At 40.0% G+C, this 20198-nt stretch overlaps 1 protein-coding gene across 1 annotated transcript in view; it reads left to right on the top strand.

Annotated features, from left to right (window-relative positions):
* The first annotated feature begins 16870 nt into the window (after positions 1-16870).
* Positions 16871-20198, top strand: part of gabbr2 (gamma-aminobutyric acid (GABA) B receptor, 2) — a 190127-nt gene continuing 186799 nt past the window's right edge. The window contains exon 1 of the mRNA XM_008421807.3: positions 16871-17987. Within this exon, the coding sequence (XP_008420029.1) occupies positions 17673-17987 (315 nt within the window). The 5' untranslated portion in view covers positions 16871-17672. The remainder of the gene's footprint in view (positions 17988-20198) is intronic.

Below are 20198 nucleotides of genomic sequence, written 5' to 3'. Positions count from 1 at the left end.
CAATTTGCAAGCTCTCCAGTAGCATCGCGTCTGAGATGGACAAGATTTGCGCTGAAATGCAAAGATCTATGCACATTGAGATGAGATGGGATGTCATGTCTGACACACCTTTCAATGTTGCATCGGGCAGCGACGCAACATTGAAAGGTGTTGCATCGCTGCCACACCTTTCCCCCTTGTTCGTCATTTCGGTGGCCCAAAATGACGAACAAGGGGGAAACGAGAGTGCGTTCCAACTATTAAGGATGACACTCCTCACTTTCCTTCGATAGGTTTATTATACCATTGGAAAGAAGCAACGTTTGATGGAATGTTCCCTCACTGAACCTTTGCAAGACTGTTAAGAGTACCATGACCAATGTAGACGTATTTTGCCGATGGATGACCGGTTAGTTTGTGGGGGTTACAGTGGGATCACAGAGTTTTTGATCCACTGCTCTCATCCTACAGAAGGAAAGACTCCCACCACCATGTTTCATGGTTATGGTGTTTTTAGAGTGATGTGCATAGTTACTTTTACGCCACACAGAGCCCTGAATGTAGGTCAAAATTTTACATTTTGATCCCTTCTGACCAGATCACTTTGTTGTGTTCAGGGATAAAGACTAAAATAGCCCTGAAAACAAATACTCACTACACTTTTGACATTTGTGATTGTGAAAAAAACTGGTCTTTCATGAGGTGTTAAAACTTTTGAAAGGAACTGTGAATGTTCCATTACTGCAACATGGTTTAAAGGTCTCAGACCTCATGCAACTTCGCAGCGAAATTCCTTGGATGCTGAAATAGGCAAGTGCGATCTCGCTGCGTGACACCGGCTCCTCATTCTTTTCCTCGGGAGATGAAATAAGTCCAACACCTTAACATGTTCTTGATTTGCAGTGTTAAAGACACTGACATTGCTTTTCACAGTGTACGATTAAATTAGATTTTGCCCTCTCTTGAGGGCTTTTTTTTTCCACTTAAGGGGGTTACTGATGTGGTTCAAACGAACAGATCCCTCGCTGCCTGAGTGTAGTCATGTGTGAATCGAACGTCTCATCACATTGGAGAGTCTGTGTCGGGTGTTTAAGCTAATTGTGATGGTCTTCCACAGAGTATGCAAAGTGGTTGGTGGGTTCTTTCATACCAACTCAAAATAAGATGTGAAATATGTACGCTTATAGTCCTTTTCAAAACATGTTTAGAGTTCTAAGCTTTAAACTTCATACAAAGTTCAATCCAAACCTACCGAAACAACGACCGTCCATCTGACGGTAGCGCTGGAGAAGCAGTGGACGCCTTTATATTGTTTGGGAGGATCTGTTGAGAAGCAAAAATTGGCCTTCATAGAAGAGCAAAAAGGAAGAAAGTCACCTCTGAAAAGAAACCAAAGTGATCCACGGTGGACGCAGTGTTGTTGAGGGTAGTGAGGCGAGGCAGTCTATGGGGTGTTCTCCAGATGTCCGCCATAATCTCCACAATCTTGAGTGGGTTCAGCTGCATGTGCTTCTGACAGCTCCCATCCATCCATCCATCCATTTTCTTACACCGTCGTCCCTAGTGGGGTTAGCAGGGGTGCTGGTGCTCATCTCCAGCGAGACATTTCGGGCAAGAGGCGGGGTACACCCTGGGCAGGTCGCCAGTCCATCGCAGGTTCTGACAGCTCCAACTCCATTATAATAGATTACTGTGTTAGAATGACCCAGTCAAAGTCCAGGCATAAATCTAACTGGAAAAAAATGATGTCCACAGACAGTCATCATTCAGTCTCCCTGAGCTTGACCCATTTTTTGCTAAGAGGAATGGGTAAAACTGTAAGACTCTAAATGTGCAAAAGCGATAGAGACATACTTCGAAAGAGTTGGAGTTGTAATTGCAGGTAAAGGTATTTCTACAAAATATTGACATTTTTCAAACTTAAGGGAAAAAAAAACATTAAAAGAAGAAAGAAAATATTTCCCCCGTGGGACAACTTGTAATGGTTTATCATACAAAAATCCATTAAAATGCATGGATGCTTTTGGTTTGCAACATGGGGAAAAAAATGCTAAGTTACTCGAGAGGTATGAATAATTTTTCCAAGGCAATGTATGTTTTAGTTTTGGACAGCAGTTATGTGAATTTGAGTCAAAACACTTTCAGTTTCTGCAACTTCACCCCCACCCCCTCTCTGTTTGACGGAGAGGCACTGAATAGGAGCGTGGTAATGGAGAAAAAAAAAAGGTGCAGGAAGCATTCAAGCTCAAAGCTGAAGCATCTTGAAACTGGGTAATGTTCTTTTAAGAGAGAAACAGCACTTGGAGTTCTTTAGCAGTCACAAAGTCTGGTAGAGGAAAAAAAAAACTCTCCCTGCCTCTGCATAATTCAGCACTGATGTGATGATGATGTGCTTGGTCAGACAGACAACCAACTTCCCTCGCAGAGGAGATTTAACTTAGATTGATGCAGCACACACACATAGTGTTAATCATCTAAATCATTGAGCTGTTGCCTTATTCAGCCTTGATAAAACATATTCATCAGGGGGGAATGTCTCTCAATGTGGTTTCACTTCCTCCCAGGGTGTATTCCATCAAAGTTCTGCTTTCTCTTTTTACGTCAGGATGGGCTCTGACTAACATTTGAAGACGCTGCTCCCTGCTACTTTTAATCATCTCGGTGCGCCTCGCGAATAGAAGGAGGTAGTTTTAAATTGCCTGACGTTCTCAGCGTTGGTTCTAAATTCTAAGAACCTAAATACAGACAGCGAATTATGTAAACACAACATTGTTGGCTAATGATTTATACGACGTCTTCCTCCACTTTTCCCACTTTGTAATGACAAAGAATGCTCCGTCTTAGTGCCAGACTGGTAAGGCAGTTCCATTGGATGCCGGAGCATAGGGATGTTCCGGCAGTGAGCCAAGTCACTGACCTTTCCAGCATGACGATCGATAAGGCTCAGCATCGCAGGGCTCCGGAAATCTCTCAGCAGAGAGTGAAGAAGCCGAGGAGTCACACTGTCAGATCAGGGCTAATTGCTTGTGGTTTCCAGCCTCAGAAACCCCCGCTTGGGCGGATCTGTGTAGTGGGAGTCGGCCCCCGTGGCTCCTGGGCGTGGAGTGCCAAACCCCAAATAACCAGGGCGGTGGAGGGGGGTGGGGGTGTGTGACTGTGGGTCAAGTTGGTGTGGCTCTAAAAGGTCACAGAAGGTGGCAATTGTTCAAGCTTTATGTGTAAAAATGAAAAGGTGGTAGGATATATGTGTAGTACCATATGCGTTTCATATTTTTGCCATGTTAATTGAACAAAAACTCAAGTCAGCTGTAGAGCTTTGCAATACGGTTGAACTTTACCATGACGCAATGTTGGTCTATCACATAAGCTCCCAATAAGAAAAAAATAAATAAAATTTTTATCTATTAACATGAAAAAAATCTTAAAAGGTTTGAGGGGTAAGATGACTTTTTATTATATATTTTACATGGTAATCTCTTTTTGACATAAAGGCAATTTGCCGCAGGTACCTAAAAATCCGTTCTTTTCACCGTTGAACACAAAACTACAGGTTCTCCCACAAACTCCATATAAATGCTCACTTCATTGCCACACAGTGACAGGCGAGCAAAACTTAGTGGGTTGTATTATTTAAAAAAAAGGTGCATGCAGGACCGCGCTCATTGACTCTGCTTACCGGTAATAAGCCTGCAGACGTGTGGAGAAGTGGCACTGAGAAAGGCCAACTCCGCTGACTGCCTAACTCTGCTTTCATAGCCCTGCTTTCATCACGCTCAAGTGCCACAGCTATTAGACCTTTGTGAAATTTTGAACGGCAGAGAGGGTGGGTTAATGTACCAGCACGGTTGGCTAGGTTACTCCCAAACAGCTTTTTTCCCCCCACAGCGGATCTTTGATTAATAGCTGAAAATGATTATTAGCCTGAAAGCCTTTCGATTTCTTGTACATGCATAAATGAAAAGGCCTGTGTTATTTTATATCCAAGTTATGGGTCATCTATGAATCTCTTAAAGGTGAAGATAGGCAGATAAGTGATGTTCTTTGTGCTAAACCAAGTAGCACAAAGAACATGGGGTTTGGCTTTATTACCTTTGAAAAACGTTTAATCTTTGGGTAATGTGTTGGAAAATAAATAGGTGCAATCCACAGCTTCTGTTATAGACAAGCATCAACATTTCCATGCTTCCTTTATCTCTCACTTTAGCTGGTTTGGCACCAGGTTTTATCAATCCGAGAGGCTCGCCTGCGGACTGAGAGCATAGTACGCTGTGCAAATTTTTTTTGCCACATGAGTGAAACACACCAAAATCTGAGCCATTTGAACATAATATATGCCGAGAGAAAACGGACAGAGGCAGAAGACTCTGAAGGGGAGCCGGTGAGTGAGTGGCAGGTAGCCTGGCCCCTGGGACTTCTAATGAAGAGTCTTCCTGCCTCTTCATCGATCCGGCCGTGTCAGCTGATCTGATTCTCGATTGACTGGAAGACGCCACACGAGCAGAGGACAGAAACCCTATGCGAATTGCGCGAGGCTGCATGGTTTGTCTCGAAAGAGGAAACCTGAATGAGTGTGGATTGTGACTAAACGTGGTGGCAGAAAGCACTTGTAAGCATAAGTACACATGCAGAACAAGATGTGTCTCCTTAAGTGGCTGCACTTATGAGTCACTTGTCTGCAGTGATGAACCTCTTTCTTGTGTTTACTTTAGCAGTCACACTGTGTGACAGCATTGTCTAACAACTGTCCAACAAAATCCACTCTTGCCGACAAAGAGATGTTCTCAGCGTTTCGGAAGACACGGTGTTGTTTGAACCCCTCTCCTCAATCCATTTTTACAAATTGCAACTTAAATATTAAGATGTTCTAATCAGAGCAAAGATATAAGCAAACTATGCAAAGGTTTCTCAAAGAACAATGCTTTTTTTTTTTTTTACAGAAGTAAGGTGACAAACAAATGTGTTTCCTTTTTTTTAAAGTGATTTCAGTGGTAATTGTATGAAAAAAACATATTTAAAATTTGTTTCTGTCAGCATTGTCAGTCTTTAAATATTGTGTTCTGTATGTAATAAATTGAGTGAGACAATATTTTTGAAGTGCTCTGGCTTTTTTATACTTAACTTTTCTAACATGTACAATCACCCAAAGAGCACAAATTCGGACAAACTGCCTAAACGTATGTCAACAATATATATTATTGTTTTTCTTTTACTTTTTTCTGACTGCTTTTTTTAAAAAAGAGCAATACATACCTTGTTGAAATTTGCATCGTCTTTAAGATAAACTTTAGCTGTTGTCAAGCCTCATTCCAACTGCTTAAAACATTATTTTTACTGCTCAGACAACACGTCTGCATGTTGAAATGAGCAGTTAGTTTCAGTTAGTTTCTTGTAGTTATTTCCTGAACGAAAAAGATTCACACAAGTCAGCAAGTTGCGTGCGTATCGTGTTCTCTCGTCTTACCCATTTTGAAAGGTGGTTAAGAGAAATGACCCTTACACCAGTTCATAGTTACATCTGTGGAATTATAGTCAGGGAGGATTAATTCAAACATCCGAGATACTCTGTCCAAAGTAAAAAAATAAAAAGCAAATTATGAAAATGCATTCAGCTCATCTTTATCAATAATAGTGGAGGGGTTCTGTTTGTTGCAGATAAGAGTCACTACTGATGGTTTTGAATGTATTAATTTTCAAATGATTGAAATTATTTCACTTTTCCACGTTTGTGTTTATGCGTGGCCTTTACTGAGTACTTGATTTGCCACACTTTCTCATTAAAATACATTTTTATTATATTTACTCTGTCAGAATTGAGTTAGGTGGTAATTATCTTAAACTAAATTGTACCAAAAACGAATCAGACTTTAATTATATTATTTAAATTAGAAATGCGCAATTTCAGGCCAAGCTGCAACCTGGGCTTTTGTCGTCGACAGTTGCTTTTCCTCTACTAAGGAAAGTGGAATCCCCATAATTATGATCAATGTCGCCGTAACATAGATGGAACGTCCATGCTTACAACCAACGACTCTCGCACACCCAACCCTCCTCCATCACAGATGCTCCTTCAAGCTCATTATTTGTGACACTGACAGCGCTCGGGCTTGTTGTGTTGGTCGGGTAATGCATCTTAAGCCCAGCTATCAAATATGAATGAAGCGCTGACTTCCTCATCTATCTTTCATTGCTTTCATTTGTTAAGCTATTTGCCTCCGAAAATATTTTTGGATGTTCCCCGCTGTTGTGAATAATGCGCTCAAACAGCGGTCGGTCCTTCATGGGGCCGAACGCGCAGTTCTTGATTGTGTGCGTTATTTACAGAGGGCGTCGGGTGAAACTATCGGCGCGAACGGGGCTTTTCGTCCCTAATAGATGTCAAAAATTTTAGAGTTTGAACTGCGTCACGTGTCAGGCTTTTGTAATGTGGAGGGAAATTTACTTGCGTTCAAGAGAGCATGAAGTTACAATTTATTTTAGAAACAAAATATTAATGTGCTTTTCAGTCAATAACATTATTGTGTAAATAGGCATGTAAATGCAATATTGCGCATCAATATTCCTGCCTCCGGTGGCTCTCTCCCTGTGCGTGCATGGACTCTCTTGGTACTCTGGCTTCCTCCCACAATCCAAAAACATGTAATGATCTTTAAAAATTGTCCTTAGATCAGTAAAGTTTTTTGTGTGCTTGATTTTTTTTTATCTTGTGTGTCTCTGTGTTACCTTGCAACCTGCTCAGGGTGCACCCCACTCCCGGCCCTATGACCACTGGAGATGGGCACCAGCTCCCCAGAGATCCCACTAAGATAAGCAGGTATAGAAAATAAACAGTCAGTTAGCTGTCTAACTGAAATGGGCAGGAGAGCCAAGGACTATTTGGAGATGAAAAGTCAAAAATAAAACATTTACTAAATTAAACTATTCAAGATTTGAGAAGATGCACACAGAGCACTGAAAAATAAGCAGTATTTATACATAGACTCTTCAACGAAACTCTTCAGTTCACATTTTGAAGTCAGACACAGCCATTTATAAGCTAAAAATGATCAAAATGCCTGTGTAGTGTAGGTTGGGCATCATGTGTCAGTGCTATCCTCCAACTCCTCTTCTTCCACCGTGCAGGCTCAATTTCGTGCCGCACCGTTCACCTCACACATGTATTTATAAATCATCCACTGGCTTTTACTGTCGTTACAGGGCACACATCTCTGTCCCAATGGACAGAAAGTGGGTTCTGTATAATTAATGCTAGTGGGGTGAGATGAGGTGGGAGGTCTTGATAATCTGCAATCCATCCGTTCTTTCTCCGAGCATTTGGAATGTGGGGGGGGAGGAGGATACGTGAACATGCATTAGAGCATGGCATTAACTTTACCCAGAGAAAGTCCTGGGGAGTCTTTGCAATTTTTGTTTAAATTGCACCACTTCAACTCTGTTATTCCCATAGGTTTTTTTCTTTTTTTTTTCTTGAACTGTTTTAATAATTCTTGCTTCTCTTATTATGACAAAAAGTCAGGTCACTCACAGGGTAGATGTGAAAGGTGGCATCTGCCGTGTGCATGCCCGTAAGCATGTTGGTGTGAGTCGGTACGCTGGTGCTTGTTTTCATGTGAATGTTGTTTTTTCATACCCACTAATTAGAGTGACAGTTTTTATTAATAGCTTGGGAGGGCTAATGTGCAATAGCATGACTCCGGCTTTCTTACCAGCTCGTTTATTGGCTCTCTTACCACCTCGGGCCCTAATTATCGAGCTGAAGATTTGACATAGACCACTAAAACAGAGACGGATCATGGACTAAAACCCAAGGTCATGCTGCAATAAGCAATGTCAAAAAAAAAAGAGTCCAGATTACAAAACACAATTAATCTGTATTTATTTGGTAAATTAAACACAGAATAATTAAAATGAATTGTTCTTTTTTCCCTTAGACTTTTAGAAGTTTTTAAATGTCACCTCTTAAATTATGCAATAAAAAAACAAACAAACAAAATAATAACGGGCCCATTTTACTAGTAAATACCATTGTGTTACGGAAAGTATTTTTGCAGGAAAATATCTCTGAAACTGTATCAGCTCGACAATCCCTTCTTCGCATCCACTCAGGTTTAATCCCATTAACCTGCAGGCAAGTGGAATTGCTATTAAAACGATCAGCCTCGTTGGGGAGCAGCAATGCTGCAGCTGACGTTTGAAACATTCATTGTAAGTGTGATTATGTAAGTCACAGTTCTTGCTATTACTAGGACTTGACAGTAATCAAAATAGCGTCCTCCCACAGCACAGCCGCAGCCGGAGCTCTTTTGAAGGCAGTGCCCTACTTTGTACCGTCTCCTCTCGTGTTCTTGATTTAATTTCAGAATGAAACAAGGAAGGCTAAGATAACCTCTCCTGGCCAGACCAAATACGGCATGACCATTCAGGATTATCTCTTCAGAAGTCAGACAAGAGGATAACTTTTAAATCTAAAGCCAGAAAAGATTTCTTTTTTCTTTTCCCCCCATTGCGACTCAAAGGTTCTTAATGCATTGAGCAGTTCTGAGTGTCAAGTGGTTTTCATCCCAAGTCTGCACCTAAAATATGTTATTTCATTTGCTCTGTGGCAGTGACAGTTTTCAAGTCAAATTTATAGCAGCTACTGCTGAAAATCTTCCAGGTTATTGAAATAGCTGTGATCGCTCTGATTTTGATTGATGCATAACTGTTGTAAATTAAGTGAAATAATTTAAATAATATCCCCGTAAGCTTGAGAATATCTCTTGTCGTTTTGCAAGGAATGAATTTAGACAAATAAATTCTCCTCTCAGAAGCTCATTCTAACAGAATATACTTCTAATATTCTCGTTATAATCTTACTTACCTATCTTGCAATTCTTTAGTATACAAGGATAAATAACTGTAGCATCCAATTTCTAAGATTTGATTGTGTACCTAGCTGCAACAAACTGATGTTGACCAATTTAGAAGCTTTTACTGAAATTACTTTTTTTTTTCCACATAATGCTACTGATAGTCTAAGCTTGAGTGCTTTATATTAAAATTGCAAACCTATCTTTTATAAAATACTACAAAACTTGTTTACACTGTTTGGAAATTGTAGAAACCAATTATAGAGGAAAATAATGTAATACCTGGAAATAATGTAGTTCTGGTCCAAATAAATGTTATGAAACTAAAAATAATAAAAAGAAAAATATGAACTGTACACATAAACTAAACTTTATTCATGAAAATATTTTTTTGTGGTTTTTGTGCATGTTGCTCATCAAAAATCAGTAAAATGGATGTCATCATTCACGCAACTGAGATAGACGACAGAGCACTCAGTCCACTTGATTGTGGTTGTAAAGTAAATAACTGAATTGATATTAAAACATTAATAATATGATAATATTAAAACGTTCATATAATAGAATGTGTTACAATTCAGACAGATGTCATGTGATCGTTACATTTTCAAATTATTATTTTTTTGTGACTAATAGGGAGACAATAATGGCAATTTGTTGCAAAATAGGCAAAATGTTATTATGTTGTTGGTTATATGACATAACTGACTGAAACAGATAATGTTACTGGAAGGTGGACCCTAACTCTGAATAAATCTATTCCCAAAACCTTACTTTAATTTGTAATGGGACCAAACCCCAATAAGCCTTTTAAGCATTTTAACTGACAAACATTGTGACAGGAGCCTTTTGTATTTAACAACATTAGTCACTTCAGCCTGCTAACGATGCACCTGGTGCTCTGAATCAGGTGTTCCGGGTTAATCATGTTATTAATCTCACCTGTGCTTATTGTATTGCATCACAGAGAATACATCTGCTTTGAAGAGTATTATGCCATCAGCGGTCTTTCTTCTCATGCTAAATTGATGAAAACCGTTTTAGAGACATATTTGAATAAAGTACATATTGGTTTATGTTATATATATATATAATTTTTTTAAACTACCCTATTTTTAGTGCCGTGACTAACAACTTCAATTTTATTTGCAATACTGTTACGTTCATAAAGCAGAAAAATACATCTTTCCTCACATATTAGTCAAAATCAGGATTTATTTTTCTCACTGATACTCATCTGATTTAGTTAAGAAGTGACGTCACGCCGACTCCGCCCCCCCAAGCGGAAGTAGAGCAAACTTCCGACAAATAAACAGTGTAATAATGGCAGAGGTGGTGGAACTCAATGTTTCACTTCTCGTTTCTTTGCCAACCGGCAAGAAAAGTCGGGGAGAAATTGGGTCTGCAAGGATATTTGTGGGAAACAACAGAGAAATCGACGTTCAAGCTCAAGTCTTTCACAGCCAGAGGAAGAATGAGGGCCGCCAAGTGTGAAAGCTGCGTTGGACTTACTTTGCACTTACCAAATGGTTGAGCAGTGACTTAAAATACCGGCTTGTGAAAGTCTGCCTTCTGGAAAATGCTTAAAAATAAACATTAGCATTAAAAAGTGCTTGAGTGTAAATTCCGCAGTTACTGCAGCACAAGTTTTCATGCTGCCATAGAGTTACCATTGGGATTTACATACAGAAAATCAAGCGTCGCAATCTTCACTTATTGATCTCTCATTTGAAGTCTTGTTATGACCATAAATGGGATGTTTTCTACCAGTTACCTTTGTGGAGAACATGTGGTAGTTGCCTGTGATCATAGTTTCATTGCTACACTTAACAAAAGGTGTTAAAAAGTACTTTCTCCCTCAGTAAAAGGTATATTAATAGTCAAAGAAATCCGATTTTTATACTAATATTTGGAGCCCGATAGACAGGGGAGAGGATGTTTGAAGTCAGCACATTTTCTTTTAAACATTTTTTTAAGTGTTATTGAATTTTCAATTCTAAGCATCTGATCCAAATGCTTTTCTGTGTCCCAATGGATGCATTTATTCTTCTCAGTAGTTTTATGTTTCCTGACCTCATAAAACATGCATTCTTCACTGTTTTGTGGAACGCGCTCAGATGAAGAATCTGTCTTCAGCTCCTTGGTATGCATGGAATCTGCAGGACTGTGACTCCAGATTCACAAACCAATTATTGAAATCACCTCTACAGCAACTGGCAGGGTAAGCGTGTCGAGAACAAGGGATAGAAGCGTCGCAGGGATCCATCATAAAATGTTCCCCGCCATGTTGTGGGTTTATTTGTCAGGGCCTTTTCAAGATACTCTGTTGTCTTTGAGGTGATCAGTCATGTGTGGAGCGACTGAGCCAAGGTGCTGAACCGGGACGAATAAAAATTTACTCCAAGCTTAACTTCTGAGAGCACTATCCAGGTGCTATGATGCCAAATTAAACTAAGACCCAATTATTTATGAACAGAACTCAACATTGTGTTCCTGAGCTGCTAAATAGTGAATTAGTCACATGGATGGATTAATTGACTAACCTTTCCTCCCTTTCCTCCACTCCCAATCTCAGAATTATTAATCAAAACTGTGAAGCCGTGCTATAAGGAACATAGTTACTGAACGAGTTTCTATGAAAGTGCCATTAAGATGATTAATTATCTGTCAGGGCCTTCATCTGCTCATTCTGTAAACAGCTCACTGAAAATGTACATGGATTTTCCTTTGATGAGCACAAACTATCTGAGCTATGAAATATGAAAAATCGTTTTTCATTTGTCTTCTTCTGAATGGCCTGCATTGAAAATTCACAGTGTGTCTTGAGGAGTGTTGTTAGCGTTTCAGGAGGGGAATGCTGTCAGCTTTTCCCGATAGTTTCTGTAAGAGATCAGCAGCATTGAGCCGTTTATGTACAATATGTATTCATACCCTGTGAGCTACCGTTTACACTTTCTACAGATTTAATCACAAACTGCTAGTTTTATTTAGAATTTTGGCAGGCTCTTGATTTTGCATGGTAGACTAACACTTTCATGCATAGTGGTCACTACGGTGGGCAGCTATCTAAAATACATTTTCTTGTGCTTCTTGTGGATTTTTACATCATAAATGCACACAGAGCACTGAAGTGGACACTAATGCATCATAAAATACATTATCACCTACTGGCCATCAGCTGCAAATGCAAGAAATTAATTTTGTTAAATCCAATATGGCCGACAGACAAAAAAGCATGCCAACCGACCCGGTCCCTCCTTCTACTGTAGAGGACGCTTGCAGGTAAAAAACCAATATTGTGACATCAGATAACCCCTAAAGAACAATACTACTGATGTATTACTGATGTATTTTTCAAATAACTTTCTATTTGGAGAAAATTACAATCGATCACCTAAAATAAATAAAATATATATGTTTTACTATTTTTTTCCCTACTTTTTTATGCCTTAAGAAAATAAAAAAGGAAAAAAATCCTGACACAAAGGATCAATATTCAATTTTTTTTTACAGAGTAAGTCAGAAATCTGAAAACTGTGAGGTATCTTTTAGTGAATGAGTACAACTCCAACTCTGCAAATTGTTATCAGAAGTCATCTAACTGGAAAAAACAGAGTACCTCCCTGAACCATTTTATCTGCACAACTGTTCAATAAAGACTTCCAAGTTTTGTTAGGAAACATTAATAACCAAACAGCATCTTAACGATCCTGAAATAAGTGGATTGATAGACAGATGGATGGTTTGACATATCACAAATCACAGTTAAATCCATTATCTGATAATTGAAAACCTGTAGCACCATTACAAATTTACCAAGAGATGACTGTCCACCCAAGTTGATAAGCCAAGCACCCCACAATCACATGCAACTTTGTTTTGGTCTGTCACACACAGTCCCTGAAATTTGTGGTTGTCATGTCATAACTAGTTTTCCAAGGTTCTGCCTGAAGACTGCATGATCCGTTTCGGCGCTTTTTAAGAATAAGTGTTTTCTACTAACCTCTACAGCCATCTATACCATGAGGATGACAGATTTTTACATCGTCAAGCGCGTTCATAGCACCGGCAAGCTGTTGTCTTTAATTGCCACATGCTGTTGTCATGGGTCATAAAAATTTCATCTGACTGCTCAAGTGCCAACATCTGAATAATTATTCCATTGTGCCCTTCATCCTACATGAGTATGTTCTAATTAGTGTTGAGGCATTGACTTGACACCTCGTTTAGGAAAGAAGCGCAAGGACTATGATCGAAATCTTAATAAAAGGACTCTCAATATGACTTGAAATTGACATTTTCATTTTGGAATCCACAATACTCATGACCCAACACATGATATTTCGACGTCAGACAAAACGTTTTACAATCAAGTTATCGGTTAATCAATCATAGTAACGGATAACTAACTTTTTTTTAACTTCCGTATTTCAAAGATTACATTTATTGCTGCTATATGCGATTAATACGCCTTATTCAAAGCTGCCTTGGTGTGGGAAAACATGTTCCGAGCAGAGATCGATGCTGTCTTGTGTGAAACAAACAGATGGGATGTCAGCTCGACCTACTTCTTCATCTGGACTTCTCAGAGTTGAAAAGAAAAACTACAGAGAGGAATAACTGAGCGACATGGTGACTATTGTGTGTTTGAAAAGAGGAGCGTAATTCATTTTCTGCATTTTAGTCCCTATTTTTACATTCTCTCCAGCCTTCAGGAGCCACAGACCCTCTCTTCCCATAACCTTTTGTTAGTGACAGAGTGCATGAAATAGGAATGTAGCGTAGGCAACCGTTAGCCAGGTCAAAACCTGGCTGAAGGGTTGAATTCATCTGAAACCATGTCTTTTAAAACTCAAAATGGAAAAGTGTTTTGCATGGACAAACATTTAACAAGGGCAAAATCAGAATGTAGTGTTTGGACTAAAAGTTGCAAGGCCTCATATTACAAATGTGCTTTTTTTTTTTTTTTTAATTAGGGTTAGTCACATTTCAGTCAAAACAGCATGACTTTTCTCTGCTTTGGGTTAGTGTTAGTACATTTATGCATTTATAATAGCGTCTGTTTTTTCCCTTGTTTAGATCTATGGTCCTTCGTCCATTAGTCCTCTCTGTTCATCTTTCACCCTTCATGAGGCCGCTTCTCAGCACAGCTGTTACCAATCACCTCGTTTTCCTCTGCCTGCAATCTCCCTCAGCTGTTTCCACTTCACTCCGATTACCTCCTCTGGTTCCTCCATTTCCAGTCCTTCCACAACATATACATGACTCCATGACTCCATTGTGCTCCTCTACGAGTTTCTCTGTGGAGCTGCTGTTGTTCTCTGCAGTTTGTTGTGATTATCCAGCACCTTCACCGTTACTCATCCCATTGATGTCCTGTTATCTCGGGTAGCTCTATAAATATTTTCCATTTATTTATTTATTTATTTAATTGATTATTAAAACTTAGTTTTTCACCTGCTACCCCTTTTCTGGTTCTTGCCTGCATGTTTCCATCATAAAAATCACAATTTGACAATTACAGGTACACATTCCATCTCCTATTTTGAAAATGAATGATACATTTTGGATTAATGGAAATGCAAATAAATGCTTCTGTCTTTGCGTTTCATAAGCTTGTTAGAATTTGAGAGTTGACTTTGTGGATTTTAGTTAAAGCTTGAATGACCTGTGAAGTAATGTCTTCTGTTGGAAAAGTATGTTGTGATTCTTTTCAGTAGTGTATTTGACCGACTTCACAGAGAAATCTTTGTTTGGTTTTGATTGGTTTCAGTTTCACCTCTTGTCAAAATTTCTTTTGTGATTTTTATTTTTTTGTCTTTGTTTTATTTTTTTGCCTTTTTTGTAAAAACTTTCCGCCCCTGTTTTACTATTTTGATCATTTTTGTTACTTCCGCTGACACTCGGCAGAGTTGGGTTGTAACAAACTACTGAAGAACTGAACACATCCTATATTTTCCCATAAGGGTTTACCATGTTTGACACTAATTCTGATTGAGGTAAAACATTTGAATAGGTCAGATGTAAATATTTAAAAGTTTTTTTTTTCCTAATGATTTGTCAGAGCATAATTTTGTCTTTTAAGTTGAGAACTAAAATATGCTGCAAGCTATGCAGGAAGGGGAAAAAGCAGGATGGGGTGGGGGAGGGGAATGAAGTGGCAAGAGAAGGAAAAAACTTTTGGATATGGACAGAATAAGTGATGTATAAATTTTTGCCTGGTACAGGTAAAAAGTTGCGCACATGCCAGTTGCACCTACAACATACTTAGAGCTGCAGCAATAATAATAAAAAAAAATCATGGATAGGTTAACACCATGGATGCATGTTGTTTAATGTGTTAAACATTAAAGCATATTTTTTTCCTCTCTTAAGGTGTGTCATTATGCCTTTTGTAAGATATTTGCCCTTGAAGTTTAAATATTCAGGTTTTTTATTCTGGAGCAAATTTGAACATTACATAAGATTCTTTGGTGCAGCTGGACAATACCCAATCAGTATCCTGCAACACACCATTGATTCAAACATGTGGGCTAGTTGAGGAAATGTTGAGGGAAAAATCAAATAGAACTGGACCTTGTAACATGAAAGTGTCCCAAAATATCTGTAAGTCCACCCAGAACTGGCAAAACTGAAAGAACTTGGCCTAGTCAAAGCCCAGATATCAAAGTTATTAAAATAGGTGACTTGAAGTGGGCTGTACATGTGGAAAGAAAACCCAAGAAACAGATGAAAATGAAAGCGGGGCAAGCTTTCCTCAAACCAATGTCGGACTGGTGTGTGACTGAAAAAGGCATTTCACTGAAATGATTTCAAGTAATAAGAGGAAACACTACCTTGTTTTTGAAGTATTAAAAGCTGTCCAAAAAAGTGTGTATCTGTGTGTGTGGGTGTGCGTATATAGACATTCATCCTGTGCTGCTTGAGAATATAAATCTACTTGTAAATAGCCAGGAAACAAAAAGTGCACATTGCCCAAGGGTAAAAGCTCATTTCCACAGAGAAACGTGGTCAGCAGAGCCGCAGCAGCAGAAGGGCATGGATAGTTCAGCACCATGGACAGAGCTAATGTCTCTTCATTGCCCAGTTGTTCCAAAACAGAAAAAAAGCATGGCTTAATATTCCGAGTTTCCCCAAATAGTGGATGGATAGATATTAGACCAAGTCGGTGTTTCTCAATTCCAGTTCTCAGGGCCCGCTGCCCTGCACGTTTTTAGGTGTTTCCCGTCTACCACACACAGGTGACTTGAATAAGCAGGTGATTAACAGGCTTCTGCAGCACTTGGTGGCTGCAGAGGAGGTCATGCAATCATTTAAACCAGGAGTTCTGGAGCAGAGATTGTATGAAATATGCAGGGGAGTTGTCCAGGTGAAGTTATTACTTTGCCCTCTTTTTTTGGACAAAACAAATGTCCAAATCCAGTATTGGTATGCTTTGGGAAGTTTTATTGAATGTTGCATCTCTATAAACAATTCTGTCACACTTCTTTGATAAATCTTTAAACAGGCTGTTTGACGTAATGTTCCTGGGATATAAAAACAAACCCTTAAAACATAAACTACAGTTATTTTATTTTTCCTCTGAAAAAGTATGTTAGAAATGAACAAACTTGGCACACTTTTTTTTGTCCCCACCTGGGTAAATATTGTTTAACATTGTAAAAAAAGAAAAAAAGAAAAAGAAACCCGGCAGGTGTTACAAAGCTGCACAGGGAATCAAATCCCAGCTGCCTGTGCACGGGAACAATCCTCATCCCGAGGATCAGCAGTTCCAACGAGGGACTAAAAATATAGCTTATCTCTTTTACGTGACAGCGCGACATGCTGATTACTTTCATTAAAAAGAAAGAAAAACAACTTATACATTTACCCAGCCCGCTCTATATGCTTCTGGACCTCCGTCTATCTGATGTAAACATAAAAGCACAGTAAATCACCCTTTGGTTGTCAAGCCGTTCAGTCTGCCCCGCAAAAAGCCTATGCAGCCTTTTCCACCATCTCCCCCCCTCCTCCCCTCCTTTCCTCGTTTCCTCTCCTCCTCCTCCACATTCAGTGCTCCCTCTTGCGCGCACGGCGAGCAGCGGCGGCGGCAGCAGCGCTTCTCTGACGCACTATCGGAGATGAGCATCCCAGTCCCGCAGGCTGTCAGGACAAACTCTCCCGACCTCTCTCTTTTTCGGACTTGTGCAATCAGCCTTTTTAACTTCAGCGCTGTTCCGTGATTTTATTTTCTATTTTATTTTTATTTTATTTTTTGTCGCATTACTGTCTTACCTCGATTTCACTGCTTTTTCTCTCTCTCCCCCCCTCTCCGCACACTGTCTCCGCGTTTGGCAGTGATGCATACATTTGACATCTCTTGGCTGGGGATTTACTCCGGAGGAAAGAACTGTCAGCAAGAGTAATTGATTTCCATCTACATCTGTATGGGCTTGTTTTTTGTTTTTTTTTCTCTCTTTCTCTCCGTGTTTCTCGGGCGTCGTTCAGAACATCTTGTGATAAGTGCTTCAGATTAAAGCTTGAGGAGCTGTGTTGAATTCCAGAAAAATCGTTTAGATGACGGACGCGGGGAGGCTGTGAAATCTCCCGCCGCAACGCGCGACTCCGAGCCCTTGGAATATTCTCGCCGGAGGTGTCGGTACAAAAGCAGAAATATTGTTTCGGTTTGCCTGTACTGCGGGGTGGCTGCTGCGCATGTTCTGGCCGTGAATTAGGAATTTTCATTCAGAAGTGGGCATCTGAGCATCCCGAATTTGTGATGCCCGTGCAGTGAGGTCTACGGTGGGATTTCATTCTGGTGACCCCCGCCCCCTCCCCTTCCACCCGTCTCCCGCCCCGCACGGCGGCATGGCTCCAACCCGGAGGGACTGCAGCGGCTGGGAGATGTTCCTCCCAGCGGGACGCCTGCTCCTCTTCGCGTTGCTATTTCACCCCGGCGTGGCAAAGGTGTGCAACGACCGCACCAAACACGAACAGGACAACAGCTGGTTCCTCAAGAAGGAGGAGGCGTTGAACATCATGGTGCTGATGCCAATGAACGAGTCGGCCCTGATGAGCAGCATCAGCCAGGGAATCGAACCAGCGGTTCAGCTGGCCATCGAGCACATAAACGACTCCGGGGAGTACCCGTTTTCACTCATCACCAAAATCTATGACACCGAGGTAAGCGGGCGTGTGTGTGAGTGCACGTGTCGCCCGTTGCGTGCCCGCGCGCGCGCGCGCCCGTGCGTCGGTGAGTGCACACCTCGCAGCGCTTTGCTGTGTGTGTGCGCGTGTGTGTGCGTGTGTGTGTGTGTGGGTGTATGTGTGTGTGTGTGTGTGTGTGTGTGTGCGTGTGTGTGCGCGTGTGTGTGTGTCCAAACGGGGGATACGCTGCTTCTGGTTGTGCTTGGAGGAGTCCGTGCCTTCCTGGTTTTGATGCCTGTGTTCCCATTGCACCACAGTGATTGACAGTACAGTATAGGGTTATAATGCCATCGCTGATGTCACCATCAGCCACTGCATCATCCTGCCACTCTTGAGTCATATGCTCTGGTGTAAACATTTTAGTTGCCACACTCTTAGGATGTCATTCACCAAACTGGCTTTCAGTCAAACGCTGCGCTCTATTTTCTTTTTTCTTTTTTCTTTATGCAAACATCACTTTCTACGCTGCTTTTTCAGTCACGAATCAGTGCATCTTCCTGGAGATTAAAGAGACGCTTCTTATCGCGCCTGAAGATGGCGGTAATCGGATGCGCGATGCGTCCCTGTTTAAACGGAGGCAAATCTCGCTGCAACTAAGCGCTGCACAGTGGCGGTTCTGGCATTAGAGCCACCGTGGACCATCCTCCTCCCCGCCCCCCAATATGAGATGAATTTTGAATTTTATTATCACGTTTTGTTAAACTAAACGTGTCATACTGAATTCCTCAAAGTGTCAGCTCAGTGAAATGTGAAAATAAAAGTTTATATACATGTTTCGGTGTCATTCAGACATGGTGTGTAATTTCCAACACAGATATATGTATATGTATTTTTTTTTTTTTTTTGTGGGATCCATTTCATAATCATTAACAGTTTTACATTTTCAAAGTGTTTGTTTCTCTAAGTTCTTTCCACCACTTCTTGTTTTATGTTCCCTACTTTTTTTCCCCCACTCCACTATCCTTGCACTTTCTTCCTCTACCTAAATGTCTCAACTTCTACTTATGCACATTAACATACCTTAAAAGAAAAATATGAAAGTACAAATTTTGATAAATTATTCGGGTGATATTAATTGACACCACTGCAGCAGACACCTAGTTTAAAAGTAACCCCTGTTGGAGAGCTCAGTGGTTCTCTGCATTTAATTTTGTTACTTTCCAACAGTTAATAGGAATCTGCGAAATCTGTTTCTTCTTTAAATACCACCCCAAATTAAAACAGTCTGTTCTATACAACATCAATGCATATGGTAAATTGGGATGACTTTAAAATGTACTAACAAAAAAAATGTACAGAATTTTTAAACTAACCATGTTTAAGATGCACAGATACATCAAATATTTTGTACGTGTCATTTTGCTTACTTGTCAAACATAAACATTTATATTGAATTATTTGCATCATTTAACAGTCTTAAACACAGAATTTTGTGGATTATTTCCAATCTTCTGTAACACATAAGAGCAACTTTAAACTTTATTTTTTTCAAGGGTTCTGGCCTTGAGTGATCACTATTTATACAGGAAGCAAACAAAATTACAGCGTTTTAGACATAGTTAGCATTATTGAAATGGCGTACTTGACAAAAATACCATGTGTCCCATGACACATGTCATTAAAACCTCAAAAGTAGGCAAATAAGCATCGGTGTACTTCAATCAGTCCACTTTATACAGTGGAACTTTTGCTTACAGATTAAAGCATACACACACACACAATGGCATGTAGCTAACCACCTTTTTCACTTAGCAACAAAGTCCTCACTGAAGAGTTTTTCACAACCTGGTTGTGTGGTGTGTTCACTGATCAAAAAAAAAGAATATAGCTTCCGAAATACAATACAAGTTAACATTAAGAGCTGAAAATCAGCTCTTAATGTTATGAAAATCAGGCAGTTTTTTTTTTTTTTTTTGCTTCTTTATGCACAAGTTGTTCTCAGTGAGATCAGGTAATTCATATTCCCTACAGGCCACATATTACCATGTTTGCCAATTTAACATACTGTCTTTATACAAGGAAATGAAAAACTGACTAAGCCATGGGTGTCCAGCTCAAGTCCTCAAGGTCCTGCCAGTTTTAGAGATGTTTCTGCTCCAACTCGGCTGATTGAAATGGTCAAACTAACTCCTCAGCATGTCAGTTCTGCAGAGGCCTGCTAATGAGCCATCATTTGCTTCAGGTGTG

This window comes from Poecilia reticulata, chromosome 11 (genome assembly GCF_904066995.2).
Source record: "Poecilia reticulata chromosome 11, P_reticulata-male-v2, whole genome shotgun sequence".
In the NCBI taxonomy this organism is placed as follows: domain Eukaryota; kingdom Metazoa; phylum Chordata; class Actinopteri; order Cyprinodontiformes; family Poeciliidae; genus Poecilia; species Poecilia reticulata.
The sequence above is the reverse complement of the archived record's forward strand: the minus strand, read 5'-3'. Positions and strand labels throughout refer to the sequence as shown.